The sequence below is a fragment of the Varanus komodoensis genome, unplaced genomic scaffold (genome assembly GCF_004798865.1).
Source record: "Varanus komodoensis strain SLA01 unplaced genomic scaffold, ASM479886v1 scaffold53, whole genome shotgun sequence".
Classification (NCBI taxonomy): Eukaryota; Metazoa; Chordata; class Lepidosauria; order Squamata; family Varanidae; genus Varanus; species Varanus komodoensis.
In genome coordinates, this window is record NW_025336126.1 from 5,649,525 (window position 1) to 5,675,813 (window position 26,289).

Here is a 26,289-nt window from a genome sequence, read left to right on the forward strand (position 1 = left end):
CTTGCCACCTCCTGTTCTTCCCTAGCACTACCACTGCCTGGACCAGAGCAAGTGGTGGGTGAACAAGCAGGTTGCCATGGTGAAGAAGAGCTGCAAGCCCCAGGGGCTACTTTCCTTGGGCCCCTGCTGGGATGCGAGCCCTTTGCAGGTGCCCTACCTTGCTGACCTGCACCACTGGCCTTAGCGCGATGTGCCAGTTCCATTCAGTCCTCGACGGGTCTATCTGCCGGGTCTATCGTTAGTGTGTCTGATCTTTTTGAGCACTTCTTCCTTAATTAGCAGCTGTGACCCACATCCAGCATTTTCTCTGCTCACCTCTGTGCCGCAAATGTGCCTGACCTCGTTTTTGGCGGCACAGTCTTCCAAACAAGGAGCTCTTTGGGAACACCAGAAAGGTTTTTTGACTTTAGGGAACTTTGAATCAAGCCATTCACACAGTTCCCAAGATCCTTTGAAGGAGAGCATCAACAGGTAAACAGGTTTCTCAAATTGTAATCACATTGTAATGTGAAAATTTCCTAAACCCCCGACTCTGCCTGCCTTTTTGATTGTGCCCTCCCTCTAAAGAGCTCAGGGTAACGGATCCTCAGCTTCACCACCCGCCCCTGCCAATTTATCTGCGTGACAACCCTGTGAGGTGGTGATTGGCCAGGGCCACCCAGGGAAATGCATGGCCTGAGTTTGTATTTGAACCCAGATTTCCCCAGTCCTAACCACTTCCCCAGATGTGTTGGACTACAGTGCCTACTGCTCCAGCCAATGACAGGCTGCCTGGGGATAGTGGAAGTTGTAGTCCAACACATCTGAGTGCAGAAGATGGCAGACTACAAGGGTGAAATCCCATCTTCAACTATCCATTTTTCCAGTGGGGGTGGGGGTTGAGCCTCTGATAAGACTGACCGTCAGAACAAAAGCAGGCACAAGATGCCGGGACTTGGCTGCATAATATGCAACAAAAAGTACCTTCGAACATGCACAGAGTACATTTTTGGTAAATGTGTAATCAGAGCTGAGCTCCATATAACTAGGATCAGATTTTCAGGATGGTTTGCTGGCAAGTTTATTATTATTTTCCCAGGTGCACTACCCTGGAATTAAAAAGGGATGATCCAGTTTGTGAACTCCATGATTCACTGCTGTTGGTTGTTACCAGAATTCTATTTTGGAATTAATATTGAGGTGTGGTTCTTTGCTTAGTTCACTCTTACAGTTGCTGGAGTAAAGAGGGTCACTCCTTCCCCCTCCCCATTCAATTTGCCCTCCCCTGCTTAATTTTAAATGTTTCAGAGGTGCACTTCTCTAGAAGCCTGTAATCCTGAAAGCCCAAACGTAGCCATGAGAGGAGTAAAGACGTCTCCAGATGTTGAGGCAATGCCCAGTTCCATTGGCCAAGCCTACTGGCATTATTGCCGCTGGCGGGGGCGAGGGGGAATACAAGTTCTCCCATGAAACCCTGCCAAGTCCTGGGCACTTTTAGAAGAAGAACTGCACGTGGGAGGGAAGGAGAAGCAGGAGTTGAAGAACCAAGATTTCTTCGCATCCTATGTACAAACGACATGCACTAATGATAATTATAATAATCGCGGGTGTGTGTGGAGGATGCTGCAAACGCTCAAGAAGCGATCCACTCTGCACGTGCTCAGAGACCATCTGCTCCTCTTTTCAGTCCCTGCCTGGGGCTTCGAGGCAGGGGCTGGAAAGCGGTTCCGGGGAGTGAACCTTGGCCCAAATACAGACCCGGGCATCTCCTTCTCCCCGCGCCAGCCCCGAGCGCTGATCCTCCCCCCCCCCCCCGCCCCTTCTCCCGTCCCGCCGCTTCCTCCTCCTCCTCCCCGCCCCGTCTCGGATTTCAAGGCGGCGCGCAGAGATGAGAGAGGCAGAGCGGCTGGCCGCAGAGAAGCCGCCGCCAGAAGAGCCGCCGCCGCCGCCGCCCTTCTCCTCCTCCTCCTCCTCCTCCTCTCTTGGCCCTCCCCTTCGGGATGGGACGTCCCAGGGGCGGCCGCCGGTCGGGGCGGGGAGATCTGCTGGGAGTGGGGTGGAGATGGCGGAGGAGCCGCCTTCCTTTCTGCCTCCGGCTGCCTGGGGAGCGCGCTGGGGGGAACGGAGAGCAGAGCGGAGCGGAGCGGAGCGCGGCGGCGGCGGCGGCAACCCAGCCAGGGGTCGGCTCCGTCGAGCGGTCCCCGAGCCGAGGGCGCCCCCGCTACCCCGCATCTACCCCGGGGCTGCCGCAGGTGGTGCCGTGGGGCCAGCCGCGACGGGACCCGACCCTCTCCCCTCACCTTCCGCCCTCGAAGCTGCAGCAGGTCTCCCCGCAGGAGGGTTGAGCTTCGCTGCGCCCCCCTCGACGGATTTCCCTGTTCTCTCTGCTCGCGTCCGATCGGATCCCTGGAGAGGCGACAGAGGCGGCTGGAAGGATCCTCCACTGAACAGCGCAGCCCGACAGGCGTCCAGCCAGATCCCCGGGCGATGGAAGGAACCCACCTGGCCATGACACCTGGCGGAGCCAGAATTAATCCACACTAGCCTCCCTTCCGCCCCCCGGGAGGGGGGAGACCCAGAAACAACTCCGGATTTACACAAGGAGGAAGGGGGGGGACGACGAGAAAGGATTGGTTGGGGAAGCCAAGAGAGGCGGAGAGGGGAGGAGAGAGAGGGAGAGATCCCCAAGCATCGCACTCCTGGCAAGAGATCTACCAGATTCGAGATCTGTTGAGCTACGAAGCTGCGAACCAAGTGCAGGAGGGAGAGGCGAGATCTCATCACGATCCGCGTACGCCCACCCCAGATTCTTGGGACCCCCTGCGGGGAGATGATCGACTGGATCGGAAATCCTTCGCGGAGTGCAGCTCGGAACGTGGCAGGGCCGGGAGGGAACCCCTCCGGCTCGCCCCGTCTGGCGGCAGGAGACGCTTTGCTGGAGCCCCAGATGTGCGTGCATTGTTGGTAGTTCAGGCCAGGAGAGGACAGCCTGCGCCTCCCCGGGATCCCCCGCAAGAGGGGGGCAAGGACATGTGCTCCTAGGTCCCACGGCCAGTTACGCAGCACATACGCACGCCACCCGCCGTTGACAGCGGCTTCTCCGGAGCAAGAAGAGGACCTGGGGGCTTCCGACCCCCTGGATCAGAATGGCTAGGGTCTTTCCCCACTGAGAGATCGCTTCGGACCCCGGAGAGAGCTACTGGATCGCGCCGCTTCCCTCAGCACCACCACCGTCCATGTAGCTCTCTGGATCCTCGACTGGCTGGCGCTGTGACAGCAGAGAGACCCGCCCCCCATCCTTCCTCCAACCAGCTGGGGCTCCAGTTCCGGACCCTGGCTGTTCTGGAGCCCTCCAGCTGTGGGGCAGGCTCGGTGCCCAGGGCAGGGGGCGACTCCGTCCAGAGATGCTCTGGGTGGTCTTTGGCCTGCTGCTGCTGCTGCTGCTGCTCCCAGGGTCGCGGGCTCTGCAGAGGGCAGGTGAGTGAACGGGCGCGGGGCGAGTGGGTGCGGATGCAGGGGCAATTGTAGCTCGGATCCTTGTCTCAGCTCTGCAGCCGATGGAGTCAGGATCCTGGGTTTGGAAGCCGCGGGGGGGGGGAGTATTGAGAGGGGGCAGAACTCTTGAGTGCTTCCCCACAGCTTTAGAAAAAACGTGAAACATGGTCCGATGACAGGTAGGGCGCCTGGGTTCTCCCAGAGTGGTTTCCCCTGTTTGGGGGGGGGGGGGGCATGGCTCCTGGGCTGTTTGAATGGGGTGCCCCCCTATCGGATACCTGCCTTTGTACGGATGTGGGTCATTCGGAAGGGTGGCGTGTTGTGTGCACTCTGAAAAGGATCATCGGGCACGTGAACAGCATCCCTTCGCACAGGCTTTCCGACTGGATGCCGCCTGGGGCAGAGCCGTGCGGAGCGAGCGAGCGAGCGAGCGTGTCGGGGGTGGTTGTGGCGGGAAGCGTCAAGAAGGGGAAGGATCCTGCTGTTGACGCGATCTGGCATCGGGAACGTCGCCCGCCCTTGGCCTGGCGGGAACCCGCCTTCCCCTCCCTCCCTCCTTCCCTGCCTGTGCTTGGCCCGACGAGCCCCCAGCCTCAAAACAGCTCAACTATGTGGCCACCTGTCCCAGCCGACGGCAGACAGACGGAGCCCGGCTGATTTCACACGCGGTCTTTCTTAGACAGCTGCTGGACCAAGCGGCAGCCCTGGAGGGGGCGAGAGAGGAGAGCGAGAGGGCCCCGGGATGGGCTCTTGCATCCCCATCCAGTTTCACCTTTACTGCTACCCGGACGGCCTCGGTCTCCCCACAGACACCTCTGGCTCTGGGCCAGGATACCTGTCAGATGGGAACCCAAGCGCCGGGAACTGGCTCTACAGGGTTGGGCTGGGTAGTAATTGAGCAGGGAAGATGCCATCTGCAATCTTGCTGATGGCACTGTGGCAGGGGAGGTGGAGGCAGCTCCACCTTCCCCTTTCCCCAGAGCGAGAGATGCTCCCACGCAGCGGGGGGCAGTGTTCCACAGGAGGCGTCTGTCTCAGCTTTCCCTCGCCCGCCCCTGCTCCGCCCCAACTCAGGGACTTATTTCCAGAGTGATTTGCCAGCTTGCCAAGGTATACCAGTCCTTGCCAGCCTGGTTTCCTCTGGATGTGGGTACGTCAGCACCTATCAACCCCATGCAGCCATCCTGGCTAAGGGCCAGGAATGCTGAGACTTGCAGTGTAGCACATCTGGAAGGCACCAGCTGGGGAAGGCTGAGCTATGTCAAAGTTGATGCAACGGGGGCGGGGGGGGGGAATAGGAGGAATCACAATATCATCCAGGGAGTCTTTTTCATGGGCATCATACAAGACTTTGACCTCCTTTGTGGGGAGGGCACTTGGCGCAGTGCCCTTGGTGGGTCAGAGCAGGGAATTACAGTAATGACGCTGAGATCCATGCATGGAATGCTTTGCACAAAGTGACAGGACAGATTTCTGCTCCATGTGGCTGATAATGTTAAAAGCAGACCCATGAGATGCAAGAGAGGGAATTGAAGATGAGCAGGGGAGACTGGGAGGAATCCCTGATCACCTCATGTGCTAAGGGTTAGTTATAGTAAAACAGCCTTCAGGCATGATGGGAATTGTAGCCCAACCCATCTGGGCTGCTGCAGGTTATTGGGGCTAGGCTACCTATTCTGACCTGTTTGGGACTAACTCCCATAAGGTCCTGTTTAGCATGGCCAAAAGTATTATTATTAGTAGTAATCTTACTTTTATACTCTGCCTTTCTTCCTCTTTCAAGCAACCCAAGGCAGTTGGGTTCCACACTCAGAACAATTCCTATGAGGTCGGTTAGGCTGAGAGTCAGAGTATGGCCCAAAGGTGCCCAGGGTGCTTCATGACTGAGTGTGGACTTGAACCCAGATCTCCTGAATCCCAGTGCAACATTTTTAACCACAGTAACTCTCCAGCACTCAGGAATGCTGGGAGTTGTAGTCCAAACCATCTGGAGGGTACCAGGTTGGGGAATGCTGGACAAGGTGGCTTCATGGTAGAATACATTTGTCTTCATTTCTCCAGAGTTACCTTATTAATAGTGATGAAAACAAAGCTAATTGGGAGGAAGAGGCCTTAAATATCCGTGTGTATCTTGTACACCTCAGCATAAAGGGCTTTCTTAACCAGATGGCAAAAAGATTACAAGATTGGCACCAGGTGGGCCACAGTGGGGAGGTCATTCCATAGATTGGGGGGGGGGCTCCACAGAGATAGCCCTCCCTCTTTTTGCTGAAAGGGGGCACTTAAAGAAAGGACCCAGATACTGAACATCATATCTGGGTAGGCTACAGTTGGCAGAGGTGCTCCTTAACCCCTGGACTCATGAGATGCAGATTCTTTCATGGCTGTTAGTACAGAACCATGCTGATTTTAATATACATTGACTGATGCATAGGTGTGATCTTATGAATGTGACAATAAAGCCATCAAAAATAGAGCCCATCATGCGCTAAGACAAAGATCATTCCTGCAATTTAAAACATTCCCCAGCCTGCAGAGAATTGTACCCTAAATGAATCGTGCTTCCTAGTTATTGCTGGATGAGCCAGGATCTGTGATTTTGAACACGGAACCACAGTGCAGAGCAGTGGTGAGGAAAGGAGAAAGATAGTCCTTTACCATTCATTACAAGCAACTATTGGACATTAAGGCTTATCCATTCCCTTGGTCTCTTGAATTATTCACCTGTATGCAGACAAAACAAATAGTAAGGACCACTAGTTATCAGTCCCAAATTGGCCAAGCTTATTCAACCACTTTCATATGACAGACCCATCTCCACCCAGTCTGCATAATTAAATCTACTGTGTCGACCTACTGTGCCTTGTGGTTTTCCCCACCTCTTGTAATTTGTCGGATGTCTCAGGTCTTCCCCATTCACTCACACTTCCTCCTGGCTCCATCCTCTTTGGGTAGCTTGGTGACTTTTGTGGAGTTTATTGCCCCCATTTTGAAAAGCTGAAATACCTCTCGTAAGGCATAGTTACGGGAAGAGTTAGAAGCCAAAAATATGTAGGGATGTTTCATGTTTTGTTGCTGCTGCTTTGGCCCTGCCCTTTTCTGACTTTGGCCTGCCCACTCCTGTTATGTGGCCCCTGAGAGGTTCTCTGTCATTTTGGCCCTCAGGCTGAAACAGGTTTGACACCTCTGAGGTAACGGCATGTGGGTGTATATTAAGGTCCCAAATGGTGCATTGCCTGCAGTTTTGCAGATAGCAGCTGCTAAGGCGTATTGTCAATTCTGTTTTTCAAGGCTATCTTTAACCAAAAAAGAACAAACACCCTCTTTTTAAATCAGTAGGGGACAGCCTGTTGCAAAGTAAATGAAGACCATGTGGAATAGATACTTCTGTAATGGATAACAGATGTGCTTCAGGCATAAATCGTTGGTAGAAGAATTGGGTTTTATTTATATCACACCTTTCCTCCAAGGAGCTCAAAGCAGCACCCCTGATCTCCTCCGTATGTCCCATGTTATCCTCACAACAACCCTGGCAGGGACATTAGTCTAAATAATGAGATTATTAGTTCAATGTCAGTCTTTTGAGCTTTCAGGATGAGAGGGGATGTGAAACCAGGCCTCTCCAGATGTTCTAACCACTACACTGCAACTGCAAGTTCTGCTTTTTGTATGTGAAATGTTGGAGAGGATACAGTTATGAGAGTTTAGCGCTGGAAGGGTCTTGAAGGTCATCTAGTCCTACCACCTTGTCAATACCAGATGCAAGTACAGCATTCCTGACAGATGGCCATTTGGCCTCTAATGCAGTGAAGGGGAAACCCTCCCAAACCCCAGGCCCAGAGTAGCTTGTCCCACTGTCAAACAGCCCATAGTGCTAAGAAGTGTCTTCTGAGGTTCAATTTCAACATACTTCCTTGAAATTTCTACCCATAGCTAGGTGCTGTTTTATGGAGTAACAGAAAGCTAGTTTGCTCCGTATAAGGGATGTGCAGGAAGGCATCTCCATAGGTTTTGGGGCAACTCATAGTGGTCTTAAGTTTGGCAATGCTGGCAGGATCTTCTTGAAGTCCAAATCTGGAGGTCTACCTGCTGTCTGCCCCTGGCCTACAGACCTTCAGATTTTTTCAGGCAGCTAGCATGTCTCTTCCTTCTGTTTTCTCCAAGCTAAATATATCCATCTCCTTCAACCATTCCTTATGTTTTCCAGGCAGCTTGCTATTCTAGTGGCCTTCCTCTAAACCCCTCCTATTTCTCCTTGCCCTTCTTAAAATGTGGTGTCCAGTATGGGACACGACACCTCATATGAGGCCTGAACAACAGAATTGGAACATTACCTCTTGTAATCTGTATAGCAGCCTTCCCCCACACGGTGCCCTCCAGATATGTCATACTACAAATCCCATCACCCTGTGCCAGATGGCACCAGATCGCAGAAGAACGGCATTAGAGGTGGGTGATGGAGGCATGTTCAAGACTGCGAGGATTCTCTGAATATCGTGTTACCACTCGTCTTGTGCCCAGTTCCCATTTCTGTGGATGATCCCCCCTTGCTCTGTACAAATGAGAAACTTGAACCAATCAAGCAGAGAATGAACAGTGGATTTGCTCAAGTCCCCCCAAACGCGTGCATATATCCTCAGATGCTCATCTTTCTTCCACAGCTGGTTCAGTCTGTTGAGGAAATTTGCACAAATCAAACTTGGAATTGCAAATGAGCCAAAAACAAGCTTGTGTTTAACTTTTTTGGAGCGTTTTCAGAGGCACACATCCATGTTTATGCTCTTGTAACAGCCCTAGCTAGTGAACAGAGTGTTCATTTATAATGCCGATGCTTATTCATTCATTTCATGTCATTTCTATACCATCCAGTAGCCACAGCGCTCTGGTCACTTTGCAGAAGTTCCTAAAACAGGACATCTGCAATAGTGTGTGAATTTGCATTTACCTTGCAATTGTCTGTCCTGCGTCAATGTAACAACAGAGAGGATATTTCTTCATTTAATTCTCCCCAGCCTGGTGCCTTCCAAATGTTTATGACTTCAGCTTTGATCATTTCTGATCAGAATGGTCAATGGTCAAGAATTCTGGCTGAATTTTGGTGGAAGCTGCTTTAGTTAAAGATATACTGGAAAAAGACAAAGGAAAGCTGGACTTCTTTCTCAGGGAAATTCCTTATTCACTGCAGCTTCTATTCTGAGCTTTACAGGAGCTATCCATGATGCTGAACTCCATCCCCAAAATAGATTCACTACCATGGAGCACTGTGAATAGTTCCTGTAAAGTTCAAAATAAAAGCTGCAATGGATAAAGAGCTCCATCAATGTCACAGTTTCACCTGAAAAAATACAATTTCCCTGCAGGAGTGTTTTCTTACAGCAGGGCTGGTTTGGTGGTTTCTCAGCATTTATATAGTTTTTTCCCATTCTAAAATGGTAACTACAAAGCTGAAATGCCTCTGCTAAGGCTTAGTTACTTCTAGTGAGAGCCTTCAGCTTAAAGTAGGCTGGTATTTTTGGCCTCACTCCTTGGCAGGGAACAAATAAAACAGATAAATAAATACAGCCCTCAATAGCATCTCTGAAACTGAACCCGGCCCTCAGGCTGAAGAGCTCCCCCACTTCTGGTGCATGCTAGAGATGGTGAGCCCTCTATCCCATCTCAGGAGTTTAACTTCTACAGGGATTCTGGGACACAGAGTGGGACCTGTGGAACGGTAGCTCTGGCTGGTCAGAGTCATTTTCAAAGGGCATTGTCAACATCTCTCCAAAAGGAGCACGGGGGGGGGGGGGAGTGATTTATCAGCAGTGGCTTAGTGGTAAATCTTTGAAATGCAAGCCACTAATAAAAATCTCACCATAAAGTTTATGGGGCATGACTGCAATCCTATGCATCATTTTCTGGGAGGAAGCTCCATTGAACTCAGTAGTATGTTGAGCTCAAGAGATCTTCAGTCAACTGAAATCCAACCTTTAACTTTTAATCAGAAATGCATGCCATCTTGTAAAAGAGTGTTATCATTGATGCTGTTAGCACAAAGTAAGAACTCCGTGGAAAGCACCCCGCTTCCATAGCCAGCCTAAAAGTTCTACAAGGCAGGGTAAAAAATTAGGGAAGGTGATTAATTTGATCTGCAAGCTTTTAAAAGTCAAAATTGCAAACTTCTAAAATTATTTATTTCTGGAAAAAAGGGACAGAGAAAATTTTGGTGGGGGCAAGCTTGATTATAACTCTGGTTATGGGTCTTTTGCATTGATATCTTCTAACTATGCTAATCTGCCATGAAGGACAGTAACACTTCTGGGTAAATGAGGAGACCATTGGAGCCCTATGTAATCTGCCTAGTACTGAAACACTTCCAAATGGTAGATGCATGTTTGTAAATGCCCTTGATAATAGTGGAAGTGTCTTCTCTGGCAAAGCTGCTATAGGTTTAGTTATTGCAGATTATAAAAATTTTAAAAAAGAAATCCTGTCTTGCTTGTTATTGTATTGAGTAAATTTATATCCCACCTTGTCATTAAAAATGGGGCTCAAAGTGTGTTATAAACACATGCACAAGTGTGCACAGAGTTCAGAGCAACTTACAACAATAAAATACAACTCCTTCTTAAACACGCATGAACAGCACTGTAGCAATATTATTACTGATCACAAAGTGTATCAGTTTTTAATTTAGAACTAATTTATAGGCTTTAAGTACCACTTTACATACAATAAAATTCCTGAGCCATGAACAACAGAAGGAAGGAAGGAAGGAAGGAAGGATCAAAATATTAAATTGAAATATTTAAAATCAGATTATGTTATCTAAATCTGTGACTGGTCAAGTCAGGGAAGGCTTTTTTAAAAAAACGTTTTTCAATCGAAGAAAAAAAAACAAAGCACTCTCAGCGTCTGCCTGAAATCAAGAGGTAGGGAGTTCCACAGAGAGGGATTCAGTGCACTGAAGGAACTAATCTGAGAGAAGTTCAAACTCGGATCCAGGCAGAACCACTATGAGTGCCTTCAGATGATCTGAATGACCAAGGGAGGCTGATAAAGCAGATATGAAACATCCCGATCCCAAGTTGTTTAGGACTTTCTGCACCAGGAACAGAACCTTAAGTGTGGCCTGATAGTAAACAGATAGCTAGTATTTATTTATTTATTTTTATTTATTTAGAGAACTTCTATGCCGCCCCATTCGCCGAAGCCTTGGTGCAGCTCACAATCATAAATAAATAAACACAATATAAAACAGTATAATTTAAGTCGCCCTGGCCAAAGAATAAAATAAATAAATAGTATTAACAATTAAAATAACGTTTGAATAAAAAGGTCTTCGCCTGGCACCAAAAAACAAATAACGACGGCGCCAGGCGGACCTCTCTGGGGAGCGCATTCCATAAATTGGGCACCACCGCAGAGAAAACCCTCCCAAGTATTTACCCTCCTAATATCCTTCACGGAGGGTTCCCAGAGAAGGGCCTCTCCTGCTGATCTCAAGGGTTGGGCGGGCATATATGGACGTAAGCGTTCCTTCAGGTAACCAGGACCCAAGCCGTTAAGGGCTTTATAGGTCATAACCAACACCTTGCATTGGGCCCAGACTTCAATGGGGAGCCAGTGAAGCTGACGGAGAACTGGAGTCATGTGAACATAACGCCCCGTCCCCGTCAGCAGCCTGGCAGCTCTATTTTGAACCAATTGAAGTATCCGGACCGTCTTCAAGGGCAGCCCCACATAGAGCGCACTACAGAAGTCAAGTCAGTATCACATGCTGAGAAAGGGTCACATGCTGAGAAAGCTGTCGCACGCACGCTCCTTACAACAGCCAAGCCACTGCTTCTGCACTAGTGGCAGTTTCTAGACCTTTCTTCAGAGCAACCCCACACAGAGTACATTTCAGTAATCCAGTCTTGGGGTTACCAGCACCTGCACTCATCCCTGTGGCCATAAGCACTTGACCTGTCACACATTCTTGCAGCAAATTCCCAACTTCTAAAACATGTGTTCCAGTTTAGGGCTTGAGACAGCCTGGGACAAGGGTGTATGTGTAGGGCTGTCTGGGCCTCATGGGATGAGGGGATGGGTGGAATCATCTTTCTTCCTCATCCCTCAGGCCATCCTCTTCTTTATGGAAGGCCCAAAGAGATGCCACTAGTAAGGATGTGAAAATAGTGTGAACGAATATAAGGTACCACACTGTAGTCTTGGGTTCCTTCAGCACCAGTGCACTTTATTCCATTGACTGGAACCAGTGCACTGTATGCCACTAACTGGAGCCTATGCACTTTATTGCTCTGTAGGGTCAGCATAGTGTGCGTTTGAGGAATCTGGAGAGTGGGAAGGAGTATCTTTGTTTTCCCCTTAAAATATCCCAGTATAATGCAGGGAGAGGCGTTTTTAATGTACAGTGTTAGAGACAGGTGAGAAATTAATATGATACATATTTCATTGTGAATGTACCAACTTTGTACTTCTTAAACTGAACTGTGAACCAGAACCCAGTTTGCTGCTGAAATTAGTACATTTCCAAAGTTTGCGGTACATTTTGCAAAGATAAAAACCACATATACATTTGAAACCACGTAACACGAAAACACATGTGAATGTTTTTAAAAATATGCACAAAGAACAGGTTTTTTTTTTTTTAAATGCACTGGAATGCTTGATTCAGTCAAGAAACAGCTCAAACTATGTATCCATTTGAAACAGTGTGTGTATTTTTTAAAGAAATGTGCACACAAATTGGATACAAATTTTCATGGGCACTGAACAGTAAAGCACACTGCAGAATCAGGATGTATTGAATTTAGAATGGAAACTCTGAGAAAACCTGAGTAGTTAGTGGCTTTAGCAGACCCACCTTATACCCCCACCCCCTGGGGTATATATCCTGAAGTGGAGATGGGATTTGAATTTCAGGTTCAAACCCAGGGCTCCACCATTAGGCAATGCTGTCTACCTTTGGATTTTTATAAGCAATCTACCTGTACATTCATGTCAGGGAGAATGTAAAAAAAAAGCAAAAAACCCTCCCACCTTTCTGGACCAGACCAAAAATTCATCTAGTCCCAACATTTGGTTTCCCACAGTGGCCAACCAGATACAAGAAGGCTCCACACGACTTTTCCATGTAACTGTAGTCGACGTTCTGGAAATTGTGTCCGGCTTGCCAGGTGGTATTGAGTTTATTGATGTAGTTCACCAAGTCCTGGGAACGGGCTGGGAAGCTGGGCATGTTCCAGGCGCTCGAGAGAGCAGCAGGGAGAGAGAGAGCTGCTACGGAGCCCCACGGTTAGCAGACTCACCCTTGAGAGGCTACCTGAGATGTGGAGCTGGCAACATAGCCCAGCCTCCAGGCCAGCCAGGATCCTGCCTCTGAAACTGATGGCTGCATAGAACCATCATGGCCGCCCATGGACAGCTCTCCATGCCATGGCTGAAATGCAGTGCCCTTTGGAAACCACCCCAGTCTGTGTACATGCCCACATCTTGTGCTAGTGTATCCCGTATACTAAAAGTAAACTCATTTTTGAGCTGTGATCCTTATGGAGTCATCAACATGCCACCATCCACATAATGGAGGGAGGTGTCAGTAAGTATGGGGGGGGGGGATACCCAACTTTAGAGAAGTACAAACATAATTTTTGAGGTGGGGAAGAGTAGTGGGGAAAAGAACCCAAAAACAGCTCAGTAAGGACTGAGCGTTTGATGGCTATGGAATGCTAGCAGATTGTGGAAGGCGGGGAAGGCCTGATTGGACCGCCATGGAACTGCTGTCTCTTGCAGAGGATTCTGGGATATTTCCCAGGTACCCCCTAAGGTCAGTGGAGCTCAGGCAAGGCCTACGGGCCTCATTGTTATATGACCCTGAGGGCCAAACTAGATGTGGTGGTGGCAGTGAACCCATGACCCTTTTCACATCTCTGCCATATGGGATGGGATTAGGGTAGTAAGAGGAGAATGAGGTACAGTTCTCATGTCTTAACACCTCAGACCATTGCCCCAGAATATGTATTAGTTATTGATCTGAAGTACTTTTATCTCACTGCTCAGCTAAACAGTCTCCTAGAGCTGCTTCCAAACAATTACGAACTAGGTGGTCTCTGCTGTAAGGGTTGCAAGTGAAAAAGTCATAGCACACAAGGAAAAAAGAATGGGTGTGGAAGAGGAAAGATATGGAATAATGTTTTACAGGGCTGGTGGAGTAGCCTTGCTTTACATCTCATCTCTCTTAGTGAGTTGGTTACTGGTGGAAACCACTTTTTGTCTCCAGTTTCCAGCTTGCTTCAAATATGATAGTTGGTAAAAGCAAAAAAAAAAGAAAAGTGACTCTGGAGGCTGTGTGGGGTTGTGGGGTGCGATTTGGAAAGGTTTGATGCACTGGTGGCCCCTCTTCTTAATGTTTCCTTTGCTGTTAAAGCCTGCTTTGTAGGCGATCTGTGCAGACACAGAAATGGTGGCCCTGCCATGTGGGACTTGGCCTGAAACACCCCCTTCCCCAGCCCATTTGATTGGGGCGGGCAAGCGATGCATCTGATTTTCTCAGTAACAGGCCCTGGTAAGCATCCAAGGAACTCCAGAGTTCCTGGAACAACAGTCTGGAAAAAACAGCAACACACATACACACACCAGTTCTAAAGGTGTGAATGTACCCTTGATACTTCTGTCTTTTTTAAAGAGAGGCATTACAGATACGTTTGGAATTCTTCTTTATCCCATTCCTTCTCCACTCAGCCTGTTGGTCTTTCGACAGCTGCAGCCCCAGCGGGAGGAAGCCCTCCACAATGGTACCAAAATAACTAATCCCACGTTTGTTGGAATAAAACTATCCCCCCCCCCCCGCCCCGGTATGCGTTCCATGGCATTTATGGAGCATTTCTCCAGCAATTCCAGGCTCGGTAACACAGAGTCCTGAGCCATTTGTCCTTCTGATGTTCCACCCCCAGCCATATTTACCCCCTCTCACTCCCCCAAGACCATCTCACATTTGTACTGGTCTTCCCTCCTCCCCCAAGACACCCCCCACTGGGCCCAAGCAGCCCGTAGGAGACCCAGCTGCCAAGAGAGAACACCTGCCAGACATCTAGGCTCCGGCCTCCATAGGCTTCCACATCTCCCTACAAAGGACTCCCCCGCTTCCATCCCTCTGCTTTCCCCCCACCCCAACCACCGCTTTTTGCTTTATATCAGCCACCTGTTTATTATGTTCCCAGCTATTTCCATCCCCAACAACAGGTGGGGCCTGTCCCCCTGGGGCTTGTGTCTGCTAGGTTGGAAAGGGGTCTGGTTACACCACGAGAGGTTTGGGCTTGAGGCAGTTGGGAGTTGGGGGGGGGGGGCAGCAAGGGAAGCACGACTTATGGGTCTATTCCCAGCTGTGGAAGGACATTAATATGTCTGGGATAGAACAAGGCAGGCTGGAAGCCAGGACTCCTGGGTTCTTGGAGAGGCCCAGGGCCGAGAGTGGCTGATTCTCTTGCTAACCTAGCCTCTCCGACACGGAACATGGAAGACAGTAGCCTGGCACTCAGCACGACTGAATCCACAAGCAAGCCTACCACATCCACGCCTTTCTCCACTTTAAAATGTGGGGGGGAAATAGAATCAGGATTTGGCAGGAAGAAATTAGTGTTTTCAGCTTGTTTAATAACACAGCTCCTGCAGATTTTCAGGGAGTTGCTTGCTTCTCCACAGTCCTCTCATTTTTCTTCCACATTTCATGGGGAGAGGGAAATATGTACACACACACCAAGTCTTTCCTGCTGACAACTGGCTTTTGTCACACCGTGTACACTGCAGGTTCCTTTGCAGTCCAACTCTCTCTCTCTCTCTCTCTCTCTCTCTCTCTCTCACACACACACACACACACACAGAGAGAGAGAGAGAGAGAGAGAGAGAGAGAGAGAGAGAGAGAGACAGAGATTCACATGCCCTGCTTCATATTTCATGGTAATGGGCACTGCAGAATCTTCAAAAGAGAAGATGGCAAAGGGCTTGGCTTTTTCTCAAAGCTGGCCCTGCTTGCTTTCTGATCCAGAAATCTCTGGCCTGGCCTGTGTGTGCAATGGAATAAAGTGACCAGCTTATGACATGGTAAAATAATGGGCTGTAGCACTTCAGGGAGTGCGTAAGGAATCACATGTTTTAATGATCCACACGCTCACAAACCAGATGCGAAACCGCTGTACATGGAAATTCAGTAGAGCAGGGAGATTTCCCCTCATATTCTTTTTAATGCACTGTATTGTGCCAGCAGGAAGTTGTGTGTGCATGTGGCTTGTTTGTTCTAGATGTAGAAGCATTCAGGAATGGCATTCCAACTTGCAGTACGAAGTGATGCGGTCCATTCCATTGCCTCATTCTGCTGCAGGGCCTTAATCCCAGAGGACAGGTTGTGAAGCGACAGGAACATGCTCTTGCCCAGGCTCAGAGACACACTGACCTTTATTGTTATCAGCCTGTGTGCGCGCCAGCGCTGGCTCGGCCTTGAAAATGGATCCTCCAAAAGAAGCGAGCCCCGTTCTGTGGGTGTTATTTGAGGGCCCATGGAGACGCTGTCTCCCACTAGGACACGGTGCTGACCTTGCCAGAGGTCAGAGAGATGGACTGGAGGGTCCTCCTCATCTTATCGCTCCCTCTTACTCTGGACCCTTTGTGCTTTGCCTGCACTTGACTTTCTTGGCATGGGCGATTAAATGTGTCTTTGAGCTCTTTGATCCTCCTCTCCCAAATATAAGATCTAAAAGGGTCTCCTGTGTTTTTCTTGCCTCCAGCCAAGGCTCATGCGACACCCTCCACACCGATTTCCTTTGAATCTTCAAAGCCTTCGCATGCTTTAACTGATTACACATTTAGCATCTCTAATCTCCTTTTTGGCCCCCACCCTGGAGGCAACCTTGGGATGTGTCCCTCTTCTTTCAAGCTTGTCTTGTCACGCTTGCTCTGATGTTCCTCCAGCTCCAGTTTTCAGGAATGGGGGGAGGAGGGGCTGCTGGAGGTCTCTTGTGTGCGCCCAGCGGAAGTCCTGCGGTCACCATCGACTTTCTCAACAAAGCAGCATTCTTCAGTGATTTGGGGGATGGGGACATACATTTAAATATTCCCGCTGCAGGGATGCATATTGTACCCCAGTTTGTTTATTTATTACCTTTCTACAGTGCTGGCCTGTAACAGTTCGGGCTCATGCTAGGCAAGATTAGACGGAAAAATGGCCCGCAACTCCCGGCATGCCCCAGGCAGCCACGCCGGCTGTTTTTCTGTCCACACATGCATCAGATTGTGCTCATAAGGCTGTAAAATCCAACAACATGACAAATGCAATCGACAACCTGTAAAGGATTAAAACTACAGTACAAAGCTAAAATATGAACCAGCAGCAGTGTAAAGGTCTTTTTTAAAACCTGTGTTTGAAATAACAAAAGCTAAAATGCACGGGGAAATGAAAAGGTGCCAACAAGTGCCCAACATAGCAGTTAGGTGAGCTTCACTGGTGCCATGATGGAAAAGGACATTTCCTTGGTAGCACCCATGAATCAGAGTGAAGTGCCTGGATCAGGTGCCAGCTATTATCATGACATTACACTTGTATCCCACATTTTATATTCTTCCTGCAAGGAGTCCAAAGGAGCATACAAGTTTCTCCTCCTTCTGGAGCCTGGTCAGGCTATAAGCGGCTGGCCCAAAGTCACCCAATGAGCTTTATGGCTGGATCTTGTGAGTCCCCACCTGGACACAGCTGGCGGGAGTTCTAGGCGGTTTCTTCTGTCCGCACTTGCAGTCTAAGGCTACCTAGGATGTGGCATTAAGATTAGGCGTATTCTTGGGAATGGGATCGGAAGACCTTGGTTCAAATCTCCACTTGGCCATGAACTGCAACGGGGCGGCCTTTGGCCAAGTACTGGCTGCCCAACCACAGAGGGCTGTTGTGAGGGTGAAGGGGGATGCCTGTGTGTGTGAATGCAAGTGCAGCCCTAAATTCTTTGGTAGAACTGTTTTTTTTCCATTTTAAAAAAAATGAATAACGAATGAATAAAACTTAAACTATTAGTAATAGTTTAGTAATTATATTTACTATCAACAGTATGTTGTTTTACTATTGCTACTATTTGTAAATTGTATGCATGCTTTGTATAGACACAATTAAATTACATATAAGCTTTTTTAGTCTTCTTCAAAACCTCTTTGGGGTTGCAAATCAGATAATCCAGATGTGTGCAAGAAGAAGAACGGTCTCACTGACTGTCCTTTTCTTCCTCCCGCTCCTCTGCTCTGATCCTCAGAGTTGTCCGAATGTTTTATGGTGAATGGAGCTGATTACCGGGGCTCGCAGAACAGGACTTCACTGGGGAGCACAGGACGGCCGTGCCTCTACTGGAACCAGACACGGGAGCATGCCTACAACACGGCCAAGTATCCCCACGGCGAGTGGGGTCTGGGGAGCCACAACTATTGCCGGAACCCAGACGGTGATGTGCAGCCCTGGTGTTACATCTCGGAGAACGAGGAAGGGATCTACTGGAAGTACTGTGATATTCCCACCTGCCACAGTGAGTGTGGGAAGCTGGGTGGGCCGTGTGCGTGCGTGTTCAGGTGGGGCAGTCAGCAGCGGTGAGGTGCGGCAGACGCCTCAGATCGGAAGGAGAATTCAGCCAAGCCTGGATGCAGTCCCAGTTCCTTGGTTTTGAGGGCCCTTGCTGAACACCTCTCAGCGGGTGCCTGGCTTCTTAGTGCCATTGCGGCCAGCTGCTGTTGCTTCTTGCCTTGCTTGCCACCCGTCCCACCACTGGCTTGCTTGGCAGGCAGAGTGGCAGTGAGTGAGTGAGTGGGTCTGGACCCCTCCCGGTCCTACGTCTCAGTAGCACCATGGTCTGAGCCGGAGCAATAGGCAGGCGAATGGGCAGGTCGCAGTGGGGAGGAAGCTCAACCCCAGGGAGCTCTTGTCCAAGGTCCCTGCTGGGGTGAGGGACCTTGGCAGGTGCCCGACCACTCCTACCCTTGATACCAGCCCTGGATGGACGCCCAGGGGAGCTGGGGATGGACACGCAGAAGTGCCACTGGGTTTGAGGTGGCCCAGCACCAGGTATTTTCTAGCAGGGAGCTTCCTCTGGCCGATGATTACTTACCACTCTGCCAATCCACCCAGCCTAGTTTGATAGTTAGAGTTGGCATCTCCTCTTCCTCCTCCTCTTCTTACCATGCCACCATTCTGCCAAAGGAAAGTGCTGTGCTGGCCAGCCACGTTTACAGCCTCACATGTACTATTCCGAGTTTTTTATTTATTGCCTTTCATTAGCAGCTTGCTGAACCCAACATACACTACCACTGGAGGAGGCTCAGCTCTCTGATGCCTTCCAAGACAACACCTGACTGGTAATTTAAAATGGCGGGCCCAGGGCCACAGTCTGACCTGCTCTGTGGCACTTTCTCTTAGCAGTCTGGCACAGCAAGGGGAGGCACTGTTGTCCCTGCCCGTGGGCCCCTGTTGGGGGCCCTCTGTACATGCAGGCCAGGCTCTCTTAGAGATATTCTAGTTCCCTTTCCTGAATATCCAGGAATTTTGTTTTTTAAGGAACTCTCTAGCTCATTGGTCCCTCCATCTATCTCAAAGATTAGGATTCTACTTTTAATTCTGGGAAATTTCCACACTGGTATATCTCTAAAAATAAAATTTGCCCAATGCCAGCTCTTCTTTTACTTTGTATCCCTGTTCAAGACCAGGACCGGCTCAAGATACTGAGGTGAGGTGAAGGACAAAGTGCCCATTTCTCATACAGATGCTGACTGGACTGGCTGGGGGTACCTCGTCTCAGCACTGGCAATGGGAACCACCCTTCATGGCTTCTTAGGAAATCCGGCCACTTTAGCTTAGGAGCACAGCTCCGGCCTCCATGACTTTGCCTCCGCTTGCTTAGCATCCTGCCTGGTGCCTGATCGTTGCCCACTCAAAAAGGGCCTCATCTGCTGTATTAGTGGCCCACCGGGCATCACATGGACAGCTGGCTGCCCCTCTGCCCACTTGCTTCGTGAGTGGACTTTCCCAGCACTACAGAATGTTTTATTAGGAGAGGATGGAAAGGTGGGGCAGCCAGCCAGCTCAAGAGAGCAACAAGGAAACTTCACTCCAGCTCAGGAGGATGGGAGTGGCTGGGATGGGAATGCTGCCACCCTCACCATCTGCTGCCCCAGTAGGGCTAATGGTTGCCCCTGCTTCAAAACTTGCCCTTTCTGGGAATCCTTTGGTACGATGCCTTGGTCCAGCCTTCTCTAGCCTGGTGTCCTTCAGACATTTTGGATGGCATTTCCCAGCCTTCCTGACCATTGGCTATGCTGGTTGGAGCTGATGGTGTTGCCATCCAAACCATAAGGTGGGTGCCAGGTTGAAGAAACCTGCTCCAGTTCCCGCAGCCTTCTGCAATTCAGCTTAAATGCATGCAATTCAAATACATGCATCTTCTTGCGCAGCTGCTCAGTCTGCCTCTACTTTCTGTCACGTCCTCTGTTGACTCCTGTGCAGCAGATACTAGAGGAAAATCTAGAATCCTCTAGAATTAAAAGAAATGTTTGCAATAGCTCAGAACCAATGCTTTTTGCTGGTACAAGCACAGAAGGGAGTAAATCTCGTGGAACACAATAGAATTGTACGTGGGATTGTACTGAAAAACTTAGGATTGTACTGAAAAACTTAGGAAGAAAAGCTCCAACTGGACCTTTCTGAAAAGGATGTTCCAAAGCAGAGTGCAACCACCAAAAAGTGCCACCTGCCTTGTACTGATTCAAGAGAGAAGATTTGGCAGTCTTTCTGGGCCACTTGAATGTAGCATATGTATCTTGTTGATGTATGTAAACTTAAATACAAATTATTTTTTATGCAATGGGCACTTGAATCACATCACTTAACTCACATTTAAGATCTTTTCACCCCCCCTTCTGCTTTTCATCTCCCCCCACCCCAAAAAAAAAAAAACAAAAAACCCTCAGTATTTCTGAGTACATGGCTGACTTGGATATGGACAACTGCGTAACTAGAATCTTTTTGTCTTTCCTCCAGTGCCTGGTTATGTGGGTTGCTTCCTAGACTCTGGGAAGCCCCCAGCACTGAGTGGGAGCAGCGGCACTTCCACCAAGCTGACGGTGCAAGTTTGCCTCAGCTTCTGCCGTAAGCGAGGCTACAAGGTAAACTTTCTCTCAGTTTATTTCTTCTGTTGACAGCCCATTTTGTCCCTCTTGCAAGGAACCCAAGGAGGCTTACATATTCCTCCCTTTCCGCAGTTTATCTGCACAACAACCCTGTGAAGTAGGTTAAGAGTCTTTGAGTGGCTGAAAGCCACCCACTAAGCTTTATGGCTGGGTGGAGATTAGAACCTGGATCTCTTTAGTCCCCTTTCCACCTGACTTTCATAGCTGTGGATACCTGCCGCTGTAGGTATCACAGGCAAGACTGGCTCCAGGTTTTGATGGGCCCTTGGCCAAGGCACCCTTCTTAGTGAGTCCACCTTCTCACCACCATTGTCACCAGGTTGGGAGTGGCATCTGCTGTCCTCATTCTCGTCACCATCACACATTCAGTCGGTACACATGTCTTCACTGATCCAGGGTGCAGAACTTCTTCAGCCTTGCCCCCTGCCGTGACTCCTGCTGCTTGAAACAATTTAGGGACTTTGATCACATCAAACTTCTTCCCTGTTTCCAAACCATCCGCCTGATCCTCTGCTCTGAGTAACAGGGGAGCTCAGCCACCCAAGCAGCATTTATTTTGGAGTTCCAGGTGATCGGTTTTTATCAGTGCGACAAATATACAGTTGTTGCCCTTTTGCTGCACTTGGTTTAGAGATCTGCCCTGGTGCTTATGCTTCTGTCTGATGCTGCATTTTCTGATCATGACATGAGCAGGTTCTCGTTTGGTTTTTGTACCTGAAAAATGAAGGTGTTGGCATCCATTTAGTCAGTCTCACAGCAAGCACCTAGTGCCTGGGACGCTTGATGCTATTTTGGAATCTTTCCCTTGTTTTCAGCAGTCACTGTAAAAATGCAGACTAAAAGCATGTCTTCAAACTCGCCAGCTATGGATGGAAATGTAAAAAAATCTGCGAGAATTATTCTACCCTGTTGCTTATTATAAACTCACTTCAGCATGACAGCCTAGATGTTTTCGACTAAACACCCACAATCATTTGCTGCTGTCTATTTTGGCTGGGGATGATAGGAATTGTAGACCCAAATGACTGGAGGGTACCATGCTGCCTGGCATTTAGAGTGACTGGCCAGCACTTGGGATTAAAAAATACTTCTGAAAATGGTACTGTAGTCTATTAAAATGACTGAACTGGCCTAAATGGCTTGGGACCAGGATACCTAAAGGAACATCTTTTCCCCTACATGCCCTCCCAGCCCTTAAGATCTGCAGCAGAGGCCCTGCTCTGGGAACCCTCCTTGAAGGAGATTAGGAGATAATCTTCTCGGAGGAGGGCCTTCTCTGCAGTGGTACCCCAGCTATGGAATGAGCTCCCCAGAGAGGTCTGCCTGGCACTGACACTATATGCTTTTCAGCTTCAGGTCAAGACCTTTTTATTTTCCTGTAATTTCAGTGTTTAAATATTTTAACTATTTTTTATGCTCAGTTGTAGATTATTATGGATTATTATGTGTTTATATGTATTCATTGGGTGTTTGGTTTGTAAGCCATCCAGAGATGCACAATGTAATTGGACGGGATAAAAATACCCAAATAAATAAATTAAATAAACTGGCTTTCACTGAAACATACGAAAGGAGCATTTTAATTCATTTTTAGACAAAAAAGGTCTGCACCTCCCAGCATTCCTCAGCCTTAAGTCTAAGGGTTGTTCCCTAAATTACTTCTAGATTTTATTTGCATTTATTTACACCCTAACCCCCGGTCTTAGTTGCAGGCTTTGCAAGGACCTATTGGCCACTGTCTGTGATGGGAACGGCAAAGCATTTCTCATAGTCTCAATCTGTTGTGTGACTTTTCTGTTTTTCTTTTCTAATTTAATTTGAGTTGTGGTTTATTTTTAATGACCTGTTGCTGAGTGCTTCCCCACTTTCCTAGTCCATCCATGCAGCATTCATTATCAACTAGAAATGTTGTATTAAAATTAACCCCAAATCCTTTCTAGAAGCATTGACCCCAGTCCAAAGCTTAATTCCCACCGCTGTCCAATCTAAAAAGCTACAATTTAAAGGTATTACTGGTGTTCGTGGCTTCTATGTCCAGATGATCCTCTAGCAGATAGGTTGTGTTCTTAGAAAAACCTTATTGGATCAAAGCTAAAAACTGGGGGAAAGAAATACATGTGCGTACCCATCAAAGTGAAGCCTCTCTTAAGCCACTTTCAACTTACCTATGAACTATTTTCTTTTCCCAACCTTGCTTTCTCTGGGTCTGAGTCCATTTATTATTACACTATTCACAAGCTTAGCCATGCAGTCAACATGTGTTTATGGAGACAAGTCTCATCTTCTGCACAAACAATTTTCCCCTCTCTCTCTGTTCTCTGAAGTTTGCTGGGGTAGAAGCTGGTTATGCCTGTTTCTGTGGCCATGAAGGGGACGTCCGACGAAGCCAACCAGTGAGTGCTGTGGAATGTGACCAAGTCTGTTTTGGCAAGTCCAGCGAGTTGTGTGGGGGAGATGGGCGGATCGGCATATACAATGGTAAGTGTGAGAAACTTAGCATTTTAAACATTTGTTGGAAAAGATGTGTGTGTGCACGCACACACACACATACACACACACTTGATGTAGATGCAGGGTAATCCTTTCCCATAGTACTAAAAGATAGGGAGTGGGTCATCCATAGAAATCTGGGAGTAGGGATAAGATTAACTTCAGAATGCTTATTTCGAGACAAAATACTGGATTTCAATTTATTCAGCGTTCACTGCAGGAGTGAGAAATCCCAAAAAAGCTCTAGGTGGAATACAGTGGGTAACATGCAGGCCTATGGTGGCTTGTCTGGCTATTTTTTTGTGGCTTCCCCCCATACCCTGCTACTGTAGCTTTGGAAGTAAATTCCTGGGAGCTTCCCAGCAATACAGTTTTAAAACAAGGTATGTGGTCCATACATGTCTCATTTTACAGCAAGCTTATGGTGGGGTTTTTTTGCTGTGCAACCCTGAATGTTGGGAGAAGGGCCTCCATCACCAATGGGTTTGGGAGAGGAATTGACTGCCAAATGCTCAGAAGTTGCCCACCCCTGATATTAGGGATTTCTCAAGGACAGATAAAAGAAAGTATATGTTAAGTTAATGAACAATTAAAAAATCCTATACTTACTTTTGTTGTTGTTGTTGTTAGTTGCGAGGTCGTGTCCGACCCATCGCGACCCCATGGACAACATTCCTCCAGGCCTTCCTGTCCTCCACAATCCCTTGGAGTCCACCCAAGCTCACACCAACTGCTTCAGTGACTCCATCCAGCCACCTCATCCTCTGCCGTCCCCTTCTTCTATTGTGCCCAGCATTAGGCTCTTCTCCAGTGAGTCCTTCCTTCTCATTAGGTGGCCAAAGTATTTGAGTTTCATCTTCAGGATCTGGCCTTCTAAAGAGCAGTCAGGGTTGATCTCCTCTAGGACTGACTGGTTTGATCGCCTTGCTGTCCAAGGGACTCGCAGGCCTCTTCTCCAGCACCTATGAATAGGCATGCACAAGGTTGTGCTATATTTTGCACTTCACTGCCACAACATATGGTGAAAATCCCCAAGTCTAATGCCTTTAAAAACAGAATTAGACAGATTTATCATGAAATAGAGTTCTCTCCAATTGACGAGCACAGAGAAGTGTCATGTGTTCAGGGACCCTATGCTCTCTCTCTCTCTCTCTTGCTCTGTGTGTGTGTGTGTGTGTGTGTGAGAGAGAGAGAGAGAGAGAGAGAGAGAAAGAGAGAGAGAGAGGGAGAGAGAGAGAGAGAAACAGAATGCATTGCGAATGAGCTTTGCACATTTCTGGGTTTAGACTAGGAAGACTTTCCCAAGCTGCTTCCAAAGTGGATATCATTTGGTTCTGTCCTTCCAGTTTCATGTTCTCAACATCTGGATTGCATTAATTTATTTATTTTTAACCAACATTGGTTTTGTAGGGTTTCTTTTTCCATTTTCGTGATTTCTCAGACACAGTTGGCTTGTTTTCCAGTTTTGACTATAAGGGATATTAAAGCATGGTGTCTCAGCTTAACAGCTTAGTATTCCTTTCTTTTTAAAAACTGGTTTTAAACAATAGCAGCACCACACACATTGTCTCAGTCACCTTTACAATGATGTTTGCAGTGTATAGTTTCAGCACTTACAGTATTTGGCATAACATCATTATAGAATGATATACTAATATTATGCTGCATATGATAATTAAATCGCGCAGTTTGGCCATCCCATTTGCCATTCAAAATTACTGATAATCCTGGAAAGCAAGGCTAGCAATGACTACTAGTCATGCTGGCTGTATGCTACCTCCAACAGTGTTGGAGGCAGTATACTGGGGCAGACGTGGAGGTGCTACTTCACACGTGTCCTGCCTGGCTACTGTCAGAAAAGAATGCTGGATAGCTCTGACCTTTGGTCTGATCAAGCAGACTTTTCTTATGGCGTTTTCCACATATTTATCCCCTCCTGTCTCCGATCCATGCAGCTTTAGTTCCATCTTATCCTCACTACAACCCTGTAAGGTAGGTTAGGTGGGAGAGAGGGAGCAGCCCAAGGTGTGCCCAGGATTACCAGTGAGCTTTGTGACTGAGCACATTTAAACCTTAACTCACTGCACACCACACTTCTCTTCAATATAAAATACATTTACGGCACTTTGTATTCTATCAGTGCTGCCCTATTTCTGATAATGAATGTGTACTTTTTCTGAATTAAAACTGAAGTCACATTTCATTCTACTATCTGCTCCCGTTTAGAGTGTATCTGATTAAGTCTACCTGCTGTTTTAGTGATTCACTGTTCTGGGCAGAGTCATATATTCTAACAGCAGGCAATTTCATAGTAGCCAGGTTTGCACATCACAAAAAGCTATTGTGAATTTTTGCCATTGTGATCTGTCTTGTTGTTGGAACCCAGTTGTGGTGTTTTAGCACAGTATGTTTGGTTTCCTGAAATCACAGAGAGATTCAATGGTTTGTTCCAAGGTTTCCACATTTCTCTGTGACAGCTCATAACATCAGGACCTGGTTACTTCCATGTTACTGTTGGTGGTGAAGATATACCATATACCATAGAGTCCTGTGGAAAGAGCTGCAATGGAAGAGGCCGCTCTAGGCATCCAGTCTTTACTAACCCCTGAACCCTAGCAGTACACAGATCATCACTCCCTTTGTTCTTATTGGCTGAACAGTGTGCCCATTGCCCTGTTTACTGTATGAGACAGAGGAAAACTGAGGAATGTATGGAGGGAGGAGAGGGAATAATGACCAAAGTGTTTATTTTATTTAATTTTTTAAAAAACTTTGGGGGCTGGAGTGTCTAGGAAGCATTATGGAGATTCAGGCATGCTCAGGAAAGGGAAGGGAGGGAACCTTGGCAGATCAATAAAGAAGAGGCAGCTGAGCTTTTTAAGGAACAATACAGTGCAGAAGGGGGTTTTGCTTGGGATGGGAGGGCAGAGTGAGGAGCATGGTTATTGTGTTGCTGTAGAAACCATGAGACCACCTGAGCAAAAATCTGTGCACTTGAGAAACAGCATGGTGTTTTCTGCCATGATGTGTGACCCTGATGTATCTCCACGTTAATGGTGAAAAACTGATGCTGAAGCTAATTGGAAGGAAATGAGGTCAAAGTGGTGAATCATGCAGAGATGCAGTGGGCAGCCTCCTGTA

The 26,289-nt window shown here is 48.1% G+C and overlaps 1 protein-coding gene across 2 annotated transcripts in view; it reads left to right on the top strand.

Annotated features, from left to right (window-relative positions):
• The first annotated feature begins 2,191 nt into the window (after positions 1–2,191).
• KREMEN2 (kringle containing transmembrane protein 2) overlaps positions 2,192–26,289 on the top strand; it is a 33,343-nt gene continuing 9,245 nt past the window's right edge. For both annotated transcript variants that reach the window (XM_044448072.1, XM_044448073.1), the window contains exons 1-4: positions 2,192–3,456; positions 17,742–18,008; positions 20,510–20,634; positions 22,983–23,136. In XM_044448072.1, the coding sequence (XP_044304007.1) occupies positions 3,384–3,456; positions 17,742–18,008; positions 20,510–20,634; positions 22,983–23,136 (619 nt within the window). In that variant the 5' untranslated portion in view covers positions 2,192–3,383. The remainder of the gene's footprint in view (positions 3,457–17,741; positions 18,009–20,509; positions 20,635–22,982; positions 23,137–26,289) is intronic.